At 49.1% G+C, this 15,203-nt stretch overlaps 1 protein-coding gene across 1 annotated transcript; it reads right to left on the reverse strand.

Annotated features, from left to right (window-relative positions):
• Nucleotides 1–1,824: 1,824 nt before the first annotated feature.
• LOC137914338 (pyridoxal-dependent decarboxylase domain-containing protein 1-like) lies at nt 1,825–14,798 on the reverse strand. The gene is given in 20 exon segments (XM_068757943.1): nt 1,825–1,911; nt 1,989–2,020; nt 2,023–2,080; nt 2,206–2,327; nt 2,444–2,562; nt 5,062–5,236; nt 5,347–5,452; nt 5,964–6,034; nt 6,794–6,854; nt 9,686–9,736; nt 11,050–11,118; nt 11,435–11,483; nt 11,851–11,935; nt 12,019–12,097; nt 12,178–12,246; nt 12,692–12,881; nt 13,349–13,498; nt 13,910–14,002; nt 14,490–14,556; nt 14,726–14,798. Coding segments are annotated over 20 exon segments (1,806 nt in total).
• Nucleotides 14,799–15,203: the final 405 nt, after the last annotated feature.

Below are 15,203 nucleotides of genomic sequence, written 5' to 3' on the forward strand. Positions count from 1 at the left end.
AGAAATGAGGGACGCTGTCCTGCAGCATCTGTTTGAGACAGAAATGAGGGACGCTGTCCTGCAGCATCTGTTTGAGACAGAAATGAGGGACGCTGTCCTGCAGCATCTGTTTGAGACAGAAAAGAGGGACGCTGTCCTGCAGCATCTGTTTGAGACAGAAATGAGGGACGCTGTCCTGCAGCATCTGTTGGGGACAGAAATGAGGGACGCTGTCCTGCAGCATCTGCTTGAGACAGAAATGAGGGACGCTGTCCTGCAGCACCTGTTTGAGACAGAAATGAGGGACGCTGTCCTGCAGCACCTGTTTGAGACAGAAATGAGGGACGCTGTCCTGCAGCATCTGTTTGAGACAGAAATGAGGGACGCTGTCCTGCAGCATCTGTTTGAGACAGAAATGAGGGACGCTGCCCTGCAGCATCTGCTTGAGACAGAAATGAGGGACGCTGTCCTGCAGCATCTGTTTGAGACAGAAATGAGGGACGCTGTCCTGCAGCATCTGTTTGAGACAGAAATGAGGGACGCTGTCCTGCAGCATCTGTTTGAGACAGAAATGAGGGACGCTGTCCTGCAGCATCTGCTTGAGACAGAAATGAGGGACGCTGTCCTGCAGCATCTGTTTGAGACAGAAATGAGGGACGCTGTCCTGCAGCATCTGTTTGAGACAGACATGAGGGACGCTGTCCTGCAGCATCTGTTTGAGACAGACATGAGGGACGCTGTCCTGCAGCATCTGTTTGAGACAGAAAAGAGGGACGCTGTCCTGCAGCATCTGTTTGAGACAGAAATGAGGGACGCTGTCCTGCAGCATCTGTTTGAGACAGAAATGAGGGACGCTGTCCTGCAGAATCTGTTTGAGACAGACATGAGGGACGCTGTCCTGCAGCATCTGTTTAAGACAGAAATGAGGGACGCTGTCCTGCAGCATCTGTTTAAGACAGAAATGAGGGACGCTGTCCTGCAGCATCTGTTTGAGACAGAAAAGAGGGACGCTGTCCTGCAGCATCTGTTTCAGACAGAAATGAGGGACGCTGTCCTGCAGCATCTGTTTGAGACAGAAATGAGGGACGCTGTCCTGCAGCATCTGTTTGAGACAGAAAAGAGGGACGCTGTCCTGCAGCATCTGTTTGAGACAGAAATGAGGGACGCTGTCCTGCAGCATCTGTTTGAGACAGAAAAGAGGGACGCTGTCCTGCAGCATCTGTGTGAGACAGAAATGAGGGACGCTGTCCTGCAGCATCTGTTTGAGACAGAAATGAGGGACGCTGTCCTGCAGCATCTGTTTGAGACAGAAATGAGGGACGCTGTCCTGCAGCATCTGTTTGAGACAGAAAAGAGGGACGCTGTCCTGCAGCATCTGTTTGAGACAGAAATGAGGGACGCTGTCCTGCAGCATCTGTTTGAGACAGAAATGAGGGACGCTGTCCTGCAGTATCTGTTTGAGACGGTTCCCCAGATTGAAAACACAAACCTGTGACGTTGTGAACAAACACTGCAGCGCCCTCCAGAGGAGAGGAGGGGACAGCCCATCCTCGTGATGCCTGTATCTCCTAATCTACATGATTCACTTCGTGCTTGTCGATCTGCATGTTCCAGCATTGGTAGACTTCATGTTTTACACAATCGAAGCATTAAATGTCGAAACCTTTCAGTGTTTCGTGTTTTACAGGTGAGCAGGTGTATGAATACATAAAACAGCCTCCTGCGTTTTAACGTGGATGTCTGATAGAGTTTAAGGCTCCATCGTTGTGTTATTAATTACCAAACGCACCGACTATAGATTTATTTTTCCCTCTTGGCCCGGCGCCATCTCGCTTCTTTTTTCTTTTAGCTCCGGGGCACTCTTTTATTGACAAAGGTCATGGCTCCTCCCAGGATGCCCTTTCTCACCACCTCCGTCATGTTCTCCAGCAGCTGAGCAGAGCAGGAACATACGGTGTGTTAAACGTATGACAGACACGCACGCACACACACACACACACACAACACACCTCCTCCAGGAGTTTCTCTTCATTGGCCTTTGCAGCTGCAGCTCCGCCTCCAGGATGCCCTTTCTCACCACCTCCGTCATGTTCTCCAGCAGCTGAGCAGAGCAGGAACATACGGTGTGTTAAACGTATGACAGACACGCACACACACGCACACACACACACACACACACACTTATACGTGTATACGGAGTAACCCGTGATAGGACTTTTTATTTACTCTTCCGTTCTCCTCGATGTCTCTTCCGAAGGCCGCTATCGTCTCCACCAGGGCGGAAATATCAACATCCTCAGTTACCATGCCAACGAAAACACCATCCTCTTGTGCTCCAAACTCCGGGCCTTGGGAGGGAGGGGGACGGGGACGGGGAGTTGGACATGGAGACAAACAACAATCCAAACGATCTAGCGGACAGACGCAGGACTGGACACTTTGTGAAATGAGCAGCGGTACTCACCAGTGGAGAAGACGATGTCCGTGTCAAGGTCGTGGAGTTTCTTCAGCAGCTCCGCATTGACCTTCTTAACTTCCTGCTTCCTCCTGCTCTCATCGCTTCCATCAGTCTCAGGCTCGTACCTGAATATCACAATATCCGTCATGGTGCTGTGCATGAAGCACACAGAAAGCTGAGCAGGCCCAGCTAACACCGTTCAAAGGATCTGCCACGTGTCCTCCAGTCAAAGGTTTCCACTCTGCAGATCTGTGTCTTGGAGTTTTATTCAGTCCTGCCCCCCCCCCCTTATTAACGAGGCGGGGTCAGAGCACAGACAAACGTTGCTGAGATCACACTGTCCACCAGAGGACAGTGTGATCTGTGGTTTGTGTCGACTGTCCTTGCGCCGTCACCCTCTTCAGCTCCCGCCCCTAAATCCTCTTCTGTGTCAACTGATCATCATCAGAGCCTATAGAATCACGCCATCGCAGCGTCATCAGAGCCTATAGAATCACGCCATCGCAGCGTCATCAGAGCCTATAGAATCACGCCATCAGCACCTGTAGAATCACGCCATCAGCGCCTGTAGAATCACGCCATCAGCGCCTATAGAATCACGCCATCAGAGCCTATAGAATCACGCCATCAGCGCCTATAGAATCACGCCATCAGAGCCTATAGAATCACGCCATCAGCGCCTATAGAATCACGCCATCAGAGCCTATAGAATCACGCCATCAGCGCCTATAGAATCACGCCATCAGCACCTATAGAGTCACGCCATCGCAGCATCATCAGAGCCTATAGAATCAAGCCATCGCAGCGCCATCAGAGCCTATAGAATCACGCCATCAGAGCCTATAGAATCAAGCCATCGCAGCGTCATCAGAGCCTATAGAATCACGCCATCAGAGCCTATAGAATCAAGCCATCGCAGCGTCATCAGCGCCTATAGAATCACGCCATCAGCACCTATAGGGTCACGCCATCGCAGCGTCATCAGAGCCTATAGAATCACGCCATCGCAGCGTCATCAGAGCCTATAGAATCACGCCATCAGCGCCTGTAGAATCACGCCATCGCAGCGTCATCAGAGCCTATAGAATCACGCCATCAGCGCCTGTAGAATCACGCCATCGCAGCGTCATCAGAGCCTATAGAATCACGCCATCGCAGCGTCATCAGAGCCTATAGAATCACGCCATCGCAGCGTCACCAGAGCCTATAGAATCACGCCATCGCAGCGTCATCAGAGCCTATAGAATCACGCCATCGCAGCGTCATCAGAGCCTATAGAATCACGCCATCGCAGCGTCACCAGAGCCTATAGAATCACGCCATCGCAGCGTCATCAGAGCCTATAGAATCACGCCATCGCAGCGTCATCAGAGCCTATAGAATCACGCCATCGCAGCGCCATCAGAGCCCCAAACAGACGAGTGGAGCCAAGGCAAACCGAAGACACATGAACAAAGGCGGAGCCTAACCGAGCAGGTTCAGGTTGAGTCGGCCGGCCAGATCTTTCACTTCGTGTGCGTGTTTTTTCAGATTTATTCTCTTTAGCTCTTATTCATAGCTCTAAAGAAAGGCAGCAGTAAAACTACTGGAACAGAAAAGAGGAAAGTAGAGAGAACAACTGTCGAATTAAAGAAGGAAATAATCACCAAATATGGAAACGGCGTCCGTGTCTGGGATCTCGCTGCAGGACGGGGTGGAGAAATCAATGATCCAGACTTTACTATAGAAAACTGAGCTAAAGAGAAGGAATAAAACCCAGGAGGACAGTTACCCAGTCGTTTAATGGAGGAGGACTCCCTTTCAGAGGAATAGCCCCTCCCCCTTCCTTCTGCCCCTCCCCCTCCCTCCAGACACCGCAGCCTAAACTGTGTAAATGATACAGAACTGTGTTAAATTAACTTTTATTATGCTTTTGTTTTTCGTATTATTTACACCCTTATGTGTTTTCTGTTGTTTAGATACACGTAGTTACATATTAATATAACTGTCGGCATGGAAACGGACATTAATCTGCTGCGTAGGAACGGATTCATCCAGTTTACATTATTTCTGAAGGGAAATAGAGTTTCGGATTTGGAACAGTATTGTGGAACTAATTATGTTGGAGAACCGAGATTCAACTGTAGCTAAAGTGTTCCTTCCTAGCCGATGTTTACTGCTTCAACAGATTCCACATTTACCACAAAGGTTACTGCAATATTACCATCATATTATAGTCCTGGAGTTATCAGTCAATCCTTTGTGACGCTTTCCTCTGTGGGTAAATGTCCTAGAGTCCCTTGTGAAAGAAACCTCTCAGTCTTAGGAGGATGTTCTAAATAAACCTCTAAATTAGCTACACATCTGGTCTTTCTTCCGTTTGTTCTGAGGTATACATGTTTAACGCTATGTGAACTCAAGCAGTCACCAGAGATGACTTCTAAACGGACTAAAACGACCGACTGGGAAGTGTCTCCTCATGAATGGGTCAGCCAGGCTGGCTGGTGCCAGCAGGCTTCCACAGGACCCTACCGGCTCCCCTCGCTCCTCCTATTGAGGGATATTATAAGGAGTAAAGCTGGGCCAACGCCATTGAACCCTTAGTTCAATGGCAGCCGGACCCTTTAAAATCTATCGAGCTTTACCGGAGAGCACCCAGGCCGGGCCAGCTGAGATCCTCGATGTATACGAGTGAAGGGGCGTGGCGATGGGCTTCCTCTCTGAAGTCTTGTCTGATGCTCAGGGTGGCGCTCATGGTGACAGTCAGCTCCGACAGCTTCCTCACCAGGTCCTCCACGTCCTCCTGCTGGGTGCCCAGACCTGGACAGAAGAGAGGACGCCATGTTCAAAGCATTTCCTTAGCAAAATGCCACATCTGTGCGTGTGTGTGCGTGTGCGTGTGCCTGTGTGTGTGCGCGTGTGTGTGATACCTGCAGCAGTCAGGAGGGGGCTGAAGCGAACACAAACACCCTCGTCTTCCAGCTCCACCACATCGACCCCACTGGTGGGGAGAAGCTGGATCAGCCGTTCAGCCAGCTACAACAGAAAGGGGGGGGGGGGGGGGGCAGTTAAGCGCATTTACAGCAGCACTGTTGAGCTCCATCTAAACGTCTTTCAAAGCAGATTACCGTCTAATTACAACCTGTCCGTACTGCTGTAGTCTGGAAGCCATGACTATAAAAGGTAGATTATAATCCAAAACCACCTCATCTGAACTGACACAAGGAGGAAAAGTAGTCTTTGGTCCGAGTCTAAAACCAAATCAGGGGATCGATTTATTGTTCCAGACATTATTTCTGTGATTTGATTTCTTTTTTCATAACATTTTAACATCTGCAGGAAAATGATGGGGAACACTTCCAATTTCCATGTGCAAAGGAAACGCACAGAGATGTGTACATATATCCATGTGTACGTATATCCATGTGTACGTATATCCATGTGTACGTATATCCATGTGTACATATATCCATGTGTACGTATATCCATGTGTACATATATCCAGACTCATAGACCTATAACGATTCATCGTTACACAAACGCTCACCCATCTGTTGAAGGCGTCAAACACCTCCATCTCCCCAGCGCAGTACCGCTCCACTGAAGCCCCATCGGATGCTAACGTCACAAAAAAGGAAACAACTAGCACAAACTAATGGCAAGCCGTTCAGGAAATTATTAGATATATATTAAAAGGCAGAATTTGAGAATATGGACCGAACGCCGATACATTGAATGATCGCTGACGTTATCTTGTGTCGTTAATAGACGAGGGTCACTGAGCGAGTCGGCTCGAAACCTAGTGTCGGCCAGCCTCAATAATGAGGAGTTAATTAACGCCCTGGTGAACGTGTACTGGTACCTGTACACCAGCGTTCGGTCCATATTCTCAAATGTCACCTTTATTTTTATATATATATATAATAATAATAATAATATCAGTGTCTCACTGAAGTAGAGGAGCCACACTAAACATCTTCCTGCAGACGAGGGCTGGAAACGGCGCGGCTAAGGGCAGCGTTTCTTTTATTTATCAGTTCACCCTGAAATGTTGCCTGTGGGTGTGGGCATGCCACAGGCCAATTCCTCTGCACACCCACAGGCAACATTTTCCACACTGAACCAATTCCCACTGAACTTTGTGGAGGGCTGAGGCACACAATCTGGCTTTCACCACCTCATCGTCCGTCTCCGTCTCCAAAACGAGATTTGATGGATGCCGATTCACGTGTCCCACGGACACAGCAGAGAGGATCATTCCACACGGATTGCAATACCTCATCACCGTGGAAGACGGAGGGGGAAGGGGGTTTTACTATTTCTAAAGAACTCTTTACTACCGCTGGTTGAACTGCAGAAACAGAATTAGACTCTTACCAGAACATATTTCCTGGGAGAACTTAAACAGTACCACAGGAGAGCCGAGTCCGTCCTCCACCTGTTGGACACAGAGACACGGGCAAACAAATTCAGCATCATCACCTTCGTGCTTTAAGCAAGCCGTCGTGTGACATGCAAAGCTGAATGGGTGAAATTTAGATATTTTTATTTTTTGCATTACAAGAAAGAAAACCTAAAACTCAGGACACCTTATTGGATTTTGGCGTAACAGGGGGGGGGGGGGGGGGGGGTCAATGGGGACTGAAGACAGGAAGAGAGCATTTATCTCATCCAGGCCTTTTTGAATCCTGACCATCATTAGTCCACAGTCTATCGGATACATTACGAAAAAAAGTACAATATTTGTGGGCAACCATCAAAGGGTTTTGGGCAGGCAGTTTTCAGAGTTAAAGTCGAACCCTGTAATGACTCCGAAGGGTTGAAGCAGGCTTTAGAGAACAAATGTCCCACCAAGGCACTACCCCAATAAGAAGACGATGGACCAGACTGGACCTTGAAACCTCAACACAAGTACCACCCATGTTTTAAGACCCAGGCACAGGAACTAGGGCCCACAAGGCCGACTCTTGTATTGCCACGCATCACCCGAGGCAGAGAACAACAGAAAGCATTTGCATTTGATATAGTTTATATCAGTTTGTCCAAGTATGATGTCTTTGCTGCCATGCTCTTGAGAAAAAGCAGCATTTCCCTCCCCTTAGTCAGTTTAGTTCACCTTCAGCCGCTTTATTCAGGATGTTTAGATCATCATGAACATCTGAATTGGGATGATTGATGAAAGATCTGTCCTCTTGAAGTCTCTCACTTTCATCACTTCTGTTTGTCTTCTCACATAATGACTTAATTAAATTAATTCAATCAGCCTTGAAACGTCTGTGTAAAACCTTAAGACTGTCCAACGGAAGACTCTTGGCCTGAAGTACCAGCGCCCGCACCTTTAAGAAACACCTCAAAATAATGTAGATCATAAAATGCTGTTGTACCGGTTACAAACCCAGACCTGAGCAGGTCTCACAGGAACAGTCCTGTGTTTGGAGGGACAGACTTATTTTGGGACAATTGGAAGTTTGATTCTGCAAACTACAATGTATGGCGTTCCCCAGGGGTCAGTCCGAGGACCCTTTCTGTCAGCTTAAGAACATATCCAGAGGGAAGGTAGCCTATCCAGAACTCTGCAGCTCAAGGGTTGACCAGAACAATGAGCTCAGATCACTCCAGTTCTGAACTCTGTACACTGGCTCCCAGTGGGCTATGGGATAGTTTTGCTACTGGTTTATGAATCAGTCAGTGGGTTAGAGGCAGAATGCTTCAATGACATGTTAGTTGAATATAAACCTGGCGAAGCAGCGTTTAGCTTTTATGCCGGGAACCCCCGCCCCCAGTGAACCGAGATCAGCAGCAACGGTTCAGACTCTTACATTGGAATCTTGCACTTTATATGTTTTTGCATTTATATTTAGCAGCTTTTTTCTTCTTTTTTTAAGCAGTGTATGGTAAACATCTCAAATGGAAAAAATGTCCCGATGCTTTCAGACTGGCAAGAAACTCTCAATGCGACCTGAAAATGTAAAAGTACCGGTAGGCAGATATACCCTACAAAGTACCTGCGAAGTGTTTTATGATTCTGTCAAGCTTGGCCTACTCCTCATTACATACTGATAAATGAATGGATTGATCAGGACCCCAAACAGCCCGACAAAATGTAGGAGTTTCAATTAACGGGCAGATATTCATGACCCTCTGTATTATATATACATTAAAGGCACAGAAATGCAATGAGTGTTTAAATACACTCGCTGAATACCTCAGAGATTATGCCTTAGTGGTTCTTTTCTTAAATACTGAACACAAAGTGAACAGCCCTTCAGCCAGATGAAACCCAAAAACCACAGAGCCGGAGAGAGAAATGCTCCGGAGTGACAGGAAGAAAGACGAGAGAGAGGATGGAGAGAACGAGGCGAGGGCGCCGGGAACGTCCCGGAGTGAAGCACCAGAGACGGGCGGAATCAGCTACGCCACGCCCTGAACCCAAGGCAAGCCGCACCGACTATAGGCACACGCACACACCTGGAGTTGCAGGTATTGGTATCTCTGCATCTCCACAGGGAATGCAGTAAACTGGAATGTATTCCACTCTCACCAGGTTTAAGTACCACTGAGATCTGGATTATTCACGGCATGTTCCGATGCTGCTAATCATAGATCGGCGAGTTGGAAAGATGCCAGTGAACAAGCCTTCGAGCCGCCAGCACTCCGGAGAACGAGACTTTTACCGTGGCCGAGGCGATCCCGGCGTCAAGCACAGCCTACAAACACAAACGAGCTCCGTTTCTGATTCGTTCATGCTGCTCGAGTCAGGGTCAGTTAGAAGGAGCCACACAAAAGTAAAGGCGTCCAGTTGGGGATAATAATTCAGCATTTGGTTCCAGCTGGGCACGAATAGCATAAATAAAACTATATACGGTTCAGCGTTTCAGCGTTTTGCAAATGATCACGTTTCTCTTTCCGTTTCCATTAAATGGGAATAGAGATTCTTCTTTTGATCAGATCACGTTTTACTTTGATATTACAGTAACTGGAGGTGCATGCATCCTGTACAGAGACTGTTCAGGCAAGAGAAAAGTGTTTCTGGATGTTTCGTAGGAACCGCATGATTCAGTCTTTAAAATGTTTCAGTTCATCTGGAGCGTGTGCAGACAGCCTATATGGTATAAAGATACCAAGAACAATGTAGAACCTTCTGGTGCTGATCCAGATCACCGTGTGGACGGTGTAGATCCAGCTAGGGGGGGGGGGGAGCTGCTTGGGGGAGGTCTGTGCTCTCTGAGTGCTTTTCTCGTTATGGCAGAATGTCAAGCAAACACTTACCGAGGTCTTGATGGAGGCCACAGTTTTGAGCTTCTGCAGGAGTTGATGGCTCTGAAGAGGGTTAGACACAGAATAAATTACTTTTATTAAACAACCAAACGTTTTTGTTTTTTATATTGCTGGCACATTATTGTGAAGTGAAAACAGCGATCTTTCCAAAAATAGAAGCTTTCTCAAAGGCAACAAGGACCTGTCAGTATTTCGGGGCCACGATTCAATACATGTATCACATATGTAGATTTAATTTTGGGTTTTTGCCATTATTAGACTGGGCAGTAGGAAGTAGAGATTATTACTGAGACCCGCTGGAGAGGATCCGGTGGCTATTTGAGGAATTCTTTTTCATGCAGTCCTTGCTGGGCGTGTTGTTACTGCTGGACTGCATCAAACCGCCGCGCTTCACCGATGTTACCGCGTCACTGGGAGCTTTTAAGTCGCTGGACACTGGCCCTCTGTGAGCCGAGGGGCGTGTCTCGAGGACTCTGGCCTGGTGTTCATGTCGTGTAGCAGAGAATCCGTCGGTTCATTTCCTGGTTTACTGTCGGACGTTTCTCTTTTTTGTACACCGTTTACGGTTTAATGCATGCAAGTTACTGGACTGCAGAATGGCGTCTACTCCAGGTTTAACTATAGTAGCGCTATAAACGACACCACAGCCATTAGATTGGGAAAACATCATAATGGTAAAACATCAAACACATCAATTTAATGTATAATTTTACTGTTTGAATTGTATTGATTTTATAACCGTGTTCACTTTTTTTATTGTCTGTATTTCTTTACTGTTTTTATATTATGTACACTGTAAAGCGTCTTTGAGTTTCCAGAAAAGCGCTATACAGTAGTCCCTCATTTTCCGCGGGGGTTACGTTCCAAAAACAATAACAATAAGTGAAATCCGCAATGTAGTCATCTTTATTTTATTTTAATTATTATACATGTACATAAATGTTTTAAGGCTGTTAAACCCCTCACCACACACTTTATACACGTTTAACAGTCAGGCATTATTCTAAATAGATTGTTTCAGTATTATAGAATGAAACCAAAGATCAGAACCTTTTCAGAACTAAACATTTGTTTGAGAAATATAAATATATAGTACGTACAGTAAACGTTTTCCTGTTATAATGTTAAGGCGTGCAGGTCGAGGAAAGAGCCGCTTGGAGTGCAGAAGAACAAATATTCTACTCGTGCTGTCTTTAGCCTCTCATGCTGCTTTATTGGATAGCTTAGCACAGCGGAACGGCAGCGGCTACATGTATCAACAGGAAGAAACAAAACCCAAAAGGGATGTGACGTTTATGCTCCTACAAAATAAAAGCCTCTTTTTACACAGAGAGTAAGAGCGCTATAAAACAAACGCTTGACAAAGCAGGCAGGCCCAGCCACGGACCGGGGGTGAGGGTCATACTGTCACACCTGGTTGCTGCCTGGAGGTGAAGGAGCACAGAGAGCCGCAGGTTACCAGAGCAGGAACGGCTGCAACGGCGTCGTGGGTCAGGGGAGGAGCGTTGCACCGTTCCCCTACCCCGCCAGTTCCGCTGAATGATAAATACATTTTCCGCTTTAAATGTGTTGTAAAATAAATCCCGACGCTGCAGCACCGTTTTCACGAGAAGCTCCAGAAATGTTTGTGTTCTACGTGTTTGTAAGGATTAATGGCCGAGACTGAGAAACGGGCCACACATTTCACGCCGCTCTGAACATTCTGTGTTGAAACTGGAGACAGTATTTACACCACGTTACCAGGATAGCTGAGGTGACCTGACCCGCCACCAGGGTTGCCAGGTTGACCCTAGAGGAGAAAGCACAACAGCAAGATAAACGACAAAACGGACCTCACGTAAGACATAAGAATCCTACGTAACAAATGCTGCTGATAATATTAGCTCGGTTAAATAATAGATAAGATTAAGGTGAAAAGCATTGGAAGACGGATCTCATCCCAAATGGGTGCGTGACGTTCATCTCAGCCGTTACGCTGCTTTATAGACCGGCAGGCGGCACCGAAACTAAAACAGGAGGACAAGATGCGTTTCGTAATTCATGCAGTGAAAGAAGCAAAGTCTGGCTTGTAACCCGAGAACAGACAGAGCTACAGGGAGAACCGCCCACACGCCTCCTGATGAGCGCCTCAGTCCCGTGCAGGAGGAGTGACCCACCCCTCAACATGGAGCCATATGTTGTACTGCTCACAGAGCTCCTTCAGACGAGCCAACTTGTCTGTGTGACCTGCTCCAGGGGTGCCTGGGGGGGCGGGGGGGGGGGGGGCAAAGCAGATTATTACTCCTGGAAAGCACCAAATACTAGGACTGTGCCCGCTGGCTCACCTGCATTGGCGATCAGCAGCAACGGGAGCCTCCCGGCCTCGATGTCCTCTTGGATCAGTTTGTCCAACAGCGCAACATCCTGATGGCGTCAATGAGGACGAGTCCAACAACAGGCTGGAACTACGGGAAGCTGCGCTTTCAAGCGGTTCGTCTCCCCACCATCTGGTGCTGCGATCCGAAGACAGTGTTGCAGGGGGCCGCACACAGGCTGGAGAGCGGGAGGCCGAGCTACGGAGACAAGCTCCGACCACTGTCAGAGACTTATCGTCAAGTCTGCAGGACCAACCAAAGACGGGACAGAGACGACCAGCGTAAGACGAGAAAAGGACAGTTTAATCACTTTGTGGGAGCTCAAGAGGAATACGAGGGCGACCTCTGCTTTTAGAGACGACTATCATGATGGGCCAATGTGCAGATGGATTATGGGTAATCTGTAAGGTTGAACTCATGGTAGCTCATACAAAAAACGACTTTTCCTCAGTAACGGAGTTCTTATTGAATCCCAATGATCCCTTTCATGACCCGATCCCGACTCACCACCCCCACAGGGACGCCTGGCAGCATGACCCCTAACCCGAACCCGAACCCAAACACCCGATGCTTAATAAATGAGGATTCGCACCACGGCCTTCAGACTGTTTAATTATGGTGCCGAGCGTTCTCTCCTTCCTACCTGGCTGCACAAGTGCTGTCCCAGCCCTGGCCTGCCGGAGGCGCTGTGGTAGACGACGGGCTGTTTGGAGCCGAGCACTCCGTATCCCTCAGAGGCATATTCTTCAAAATGAGTGTGAATGGCCAGCCGGCACACTTTGACGAGGCCGTCCCTGTCATCCTCATGGAAGTAGGCGGAGCCGTTCTCATACCTGGACAGGGGGGGGCAGAGCAGCGAGTAGCTGGAGAGTTCACTATGGGTGCTAACGAATCCCAGAGGACCCCCTAGAGGACCCCCCAGAGGACCCCCCCAGAGGACCCTCCAGAGAGCCCCCCCAGAGGACCCTCCAGAGAGCCCCCCAGAGGACCCCCCGAGGACTCCCCCAGAGGACCCCCCCCGAGGACCCCCCAGAGGATCCCCCAGAGGCCCCCCCAGAGGACCCCCCCAGAGGACCCTCCAGAGGGACCCCCCAGAGAGCCCCCCCAGAGGACCCCCCAGAGGACACCCCCCAGAGGACCCCCCCAGAGGACCCTCCAGAGACCCCCCCCAGAGGACCCTCCAGAGGCCCCCCCAGAGGACCCTCCAGAGGACCCTCCAGAGAGCCCCCCCAGAGGACCCCCCGAGGACCCCCCCAGAGGACCCCCCCAGAGGACCCCCCACGCGTCCGACGCCGCCCACCTGAACAGTCTGCAGAGCCACAGCGTGGTGTCGGGCAGGATCCGGGTGGTCAGCGTCCGCAGCCGCTCTCTGTCCAACACCGACATGTAGGCTGCCAGGCTGTGGCCCAACAAGGTCATGTGACCCAGCTGGCCCACATCCCGCCTCCTGCTGGAAACACAGAGCAGCAGCCGGATCAGACTCCTTGAAGGTTTCTCTCCTCTCCTACGATCACCTGCAGGTTATCGGTCCAGAGCAGCGGCTCCGACAGATCAAAGCGTCACCAAAGCGTTGATGGAAAAGCGTCCGTCACGTTTCAGTCCGCCTCCTCTGTGGAGGCATTCACACAGCGCCAGCTGCTCATTGGCTGTGGCTGCCAGAGGGGAGGAGCCGCGGACGCCGCAACTCACACGACTTTTCACTAAATAAATATGTGGAGTAAAATCAGCCTCACAGAACTTCAAAGGATGAGGAACGCGTTTGATTTCACAGAAAGGTCAATGAGGTCAAACACAGTAATCGGGCTACAAATACTGCCAGTACTCGTCTTCATCACTTTTGTCACAGGCTAGTTCTGCTTACTGTTGGCTGGGCGGGTCCTCTTCCTCCTCCTCCTCCTCCTCTTCATGCATGAGGTTATGAACGAGGTGCAGGATGGTGGCAGCATCCTGACCGCTGCAGATCAAAGAGAGCATCGAGCGTTTGAACTCAGAACCGCTGCAGATCAAAGAGAGCATCGAGCGTTTGAACTCAGAAACACACATCGGGTTCTCCAAGGCGTCGGAAATAAAGCGCTTCATCGCTGCACCGCATTCACACCTGATCGTACTCAGACAGCGGCATTGCTACGAGCTTAGCAGTGCCCCCCCCCCCCCCCCCCCCAATCCCAGGCAGGTTTTAAACACATCTAACAGAAGTACAGAGGGATGGCAGATTTAAAAATACATTAATAAGTGAAAATATAAATAATATTAAAGAACAAAGAAAACAAAGACACATACAAAATAGGACCGAAGTAAATATCAAATAAGTATGTTTAATTCATAAAGTAAAAGTACCCAAAGTGTTTTGGGTGACCAGTCGCCTGTGGTGTGCGTGCGTGTGTGTGTGTGTGCGTGTGTGTGTGTGTGTGTGTGTGCGTGTGCGTTTGGGCACGTCTTACTCTCCCTGCAGCGGTCCAGGGATGATCGCTCCGCTGAAGCTCCGCCTCTCTGATCCCGCCTCCAGTTCTCTGAACAGGTGAACAGCACAAACAAGCACCTGAACGCGTGCGTCTCCCTCGTGTGTTCAGTACAACGTTCAGCAGACAGAGGTCGCCTGTTTCACATCGTGCAGTAAAAACTACAAATAAATACTCAGCGAAGCAAAAAGAAATAAAGACAAAAAAATAAATCTCACCTCTCTCCATCGCCAGGAAGCTCATAGCGTCACTGAGGTTCCTGCCGACTTCAGCAAGCGTGGCGTCCACCATCGTGTGTGTGTGTGTGTGTGTGTGTGTGTGTGCGTGTGTGTGCGTGTGCGTGTGCGTGTGCGTGTGCGTGTGCGTGTGTGTGTGTGTGTGTGTGTGTCTGCTGGGAAAGTTAAAGAGAATTTAGAGGAGTTAGTCATTACAAACGCTCCTCGGTTTATCACGGAGACAACCTGAGAGGAAGGTAAGATAAACGATTGTGAGACTCCAGCCGGTTAGACGATGGTCGATTATCAACAACAACAACAACAACAACAGGCGCCCAGGCAGACGCTGCGTCACCGCCTCCACCCAAACAGGTACTTCTGATTCAACTGGTCCACCATCTCACTTCCTCAAGGATCACCTTCATCTAACTGCCATTCCTCCTCTTCATTTTGCATCTGGAGGTCCGTCATGTTCACGGAG

This window comes from Brachionichthys hirsutus, unplaced genomic scaffold (genome assembly GCF_040956055.1).
Source record: "Brachionichthys hirsutus isolate HB-005 unplaced genomic scaffold, CSIRO-AGI_Bhir_v1 contig_971, whole genome shotgun sequence".
NCBI lineage: Eukaryota > Metazoa > Chordata > Actinopteri > Lophiiformes > Brachionichthyidae > Brachionichthys > Brachionichthys hirsutus.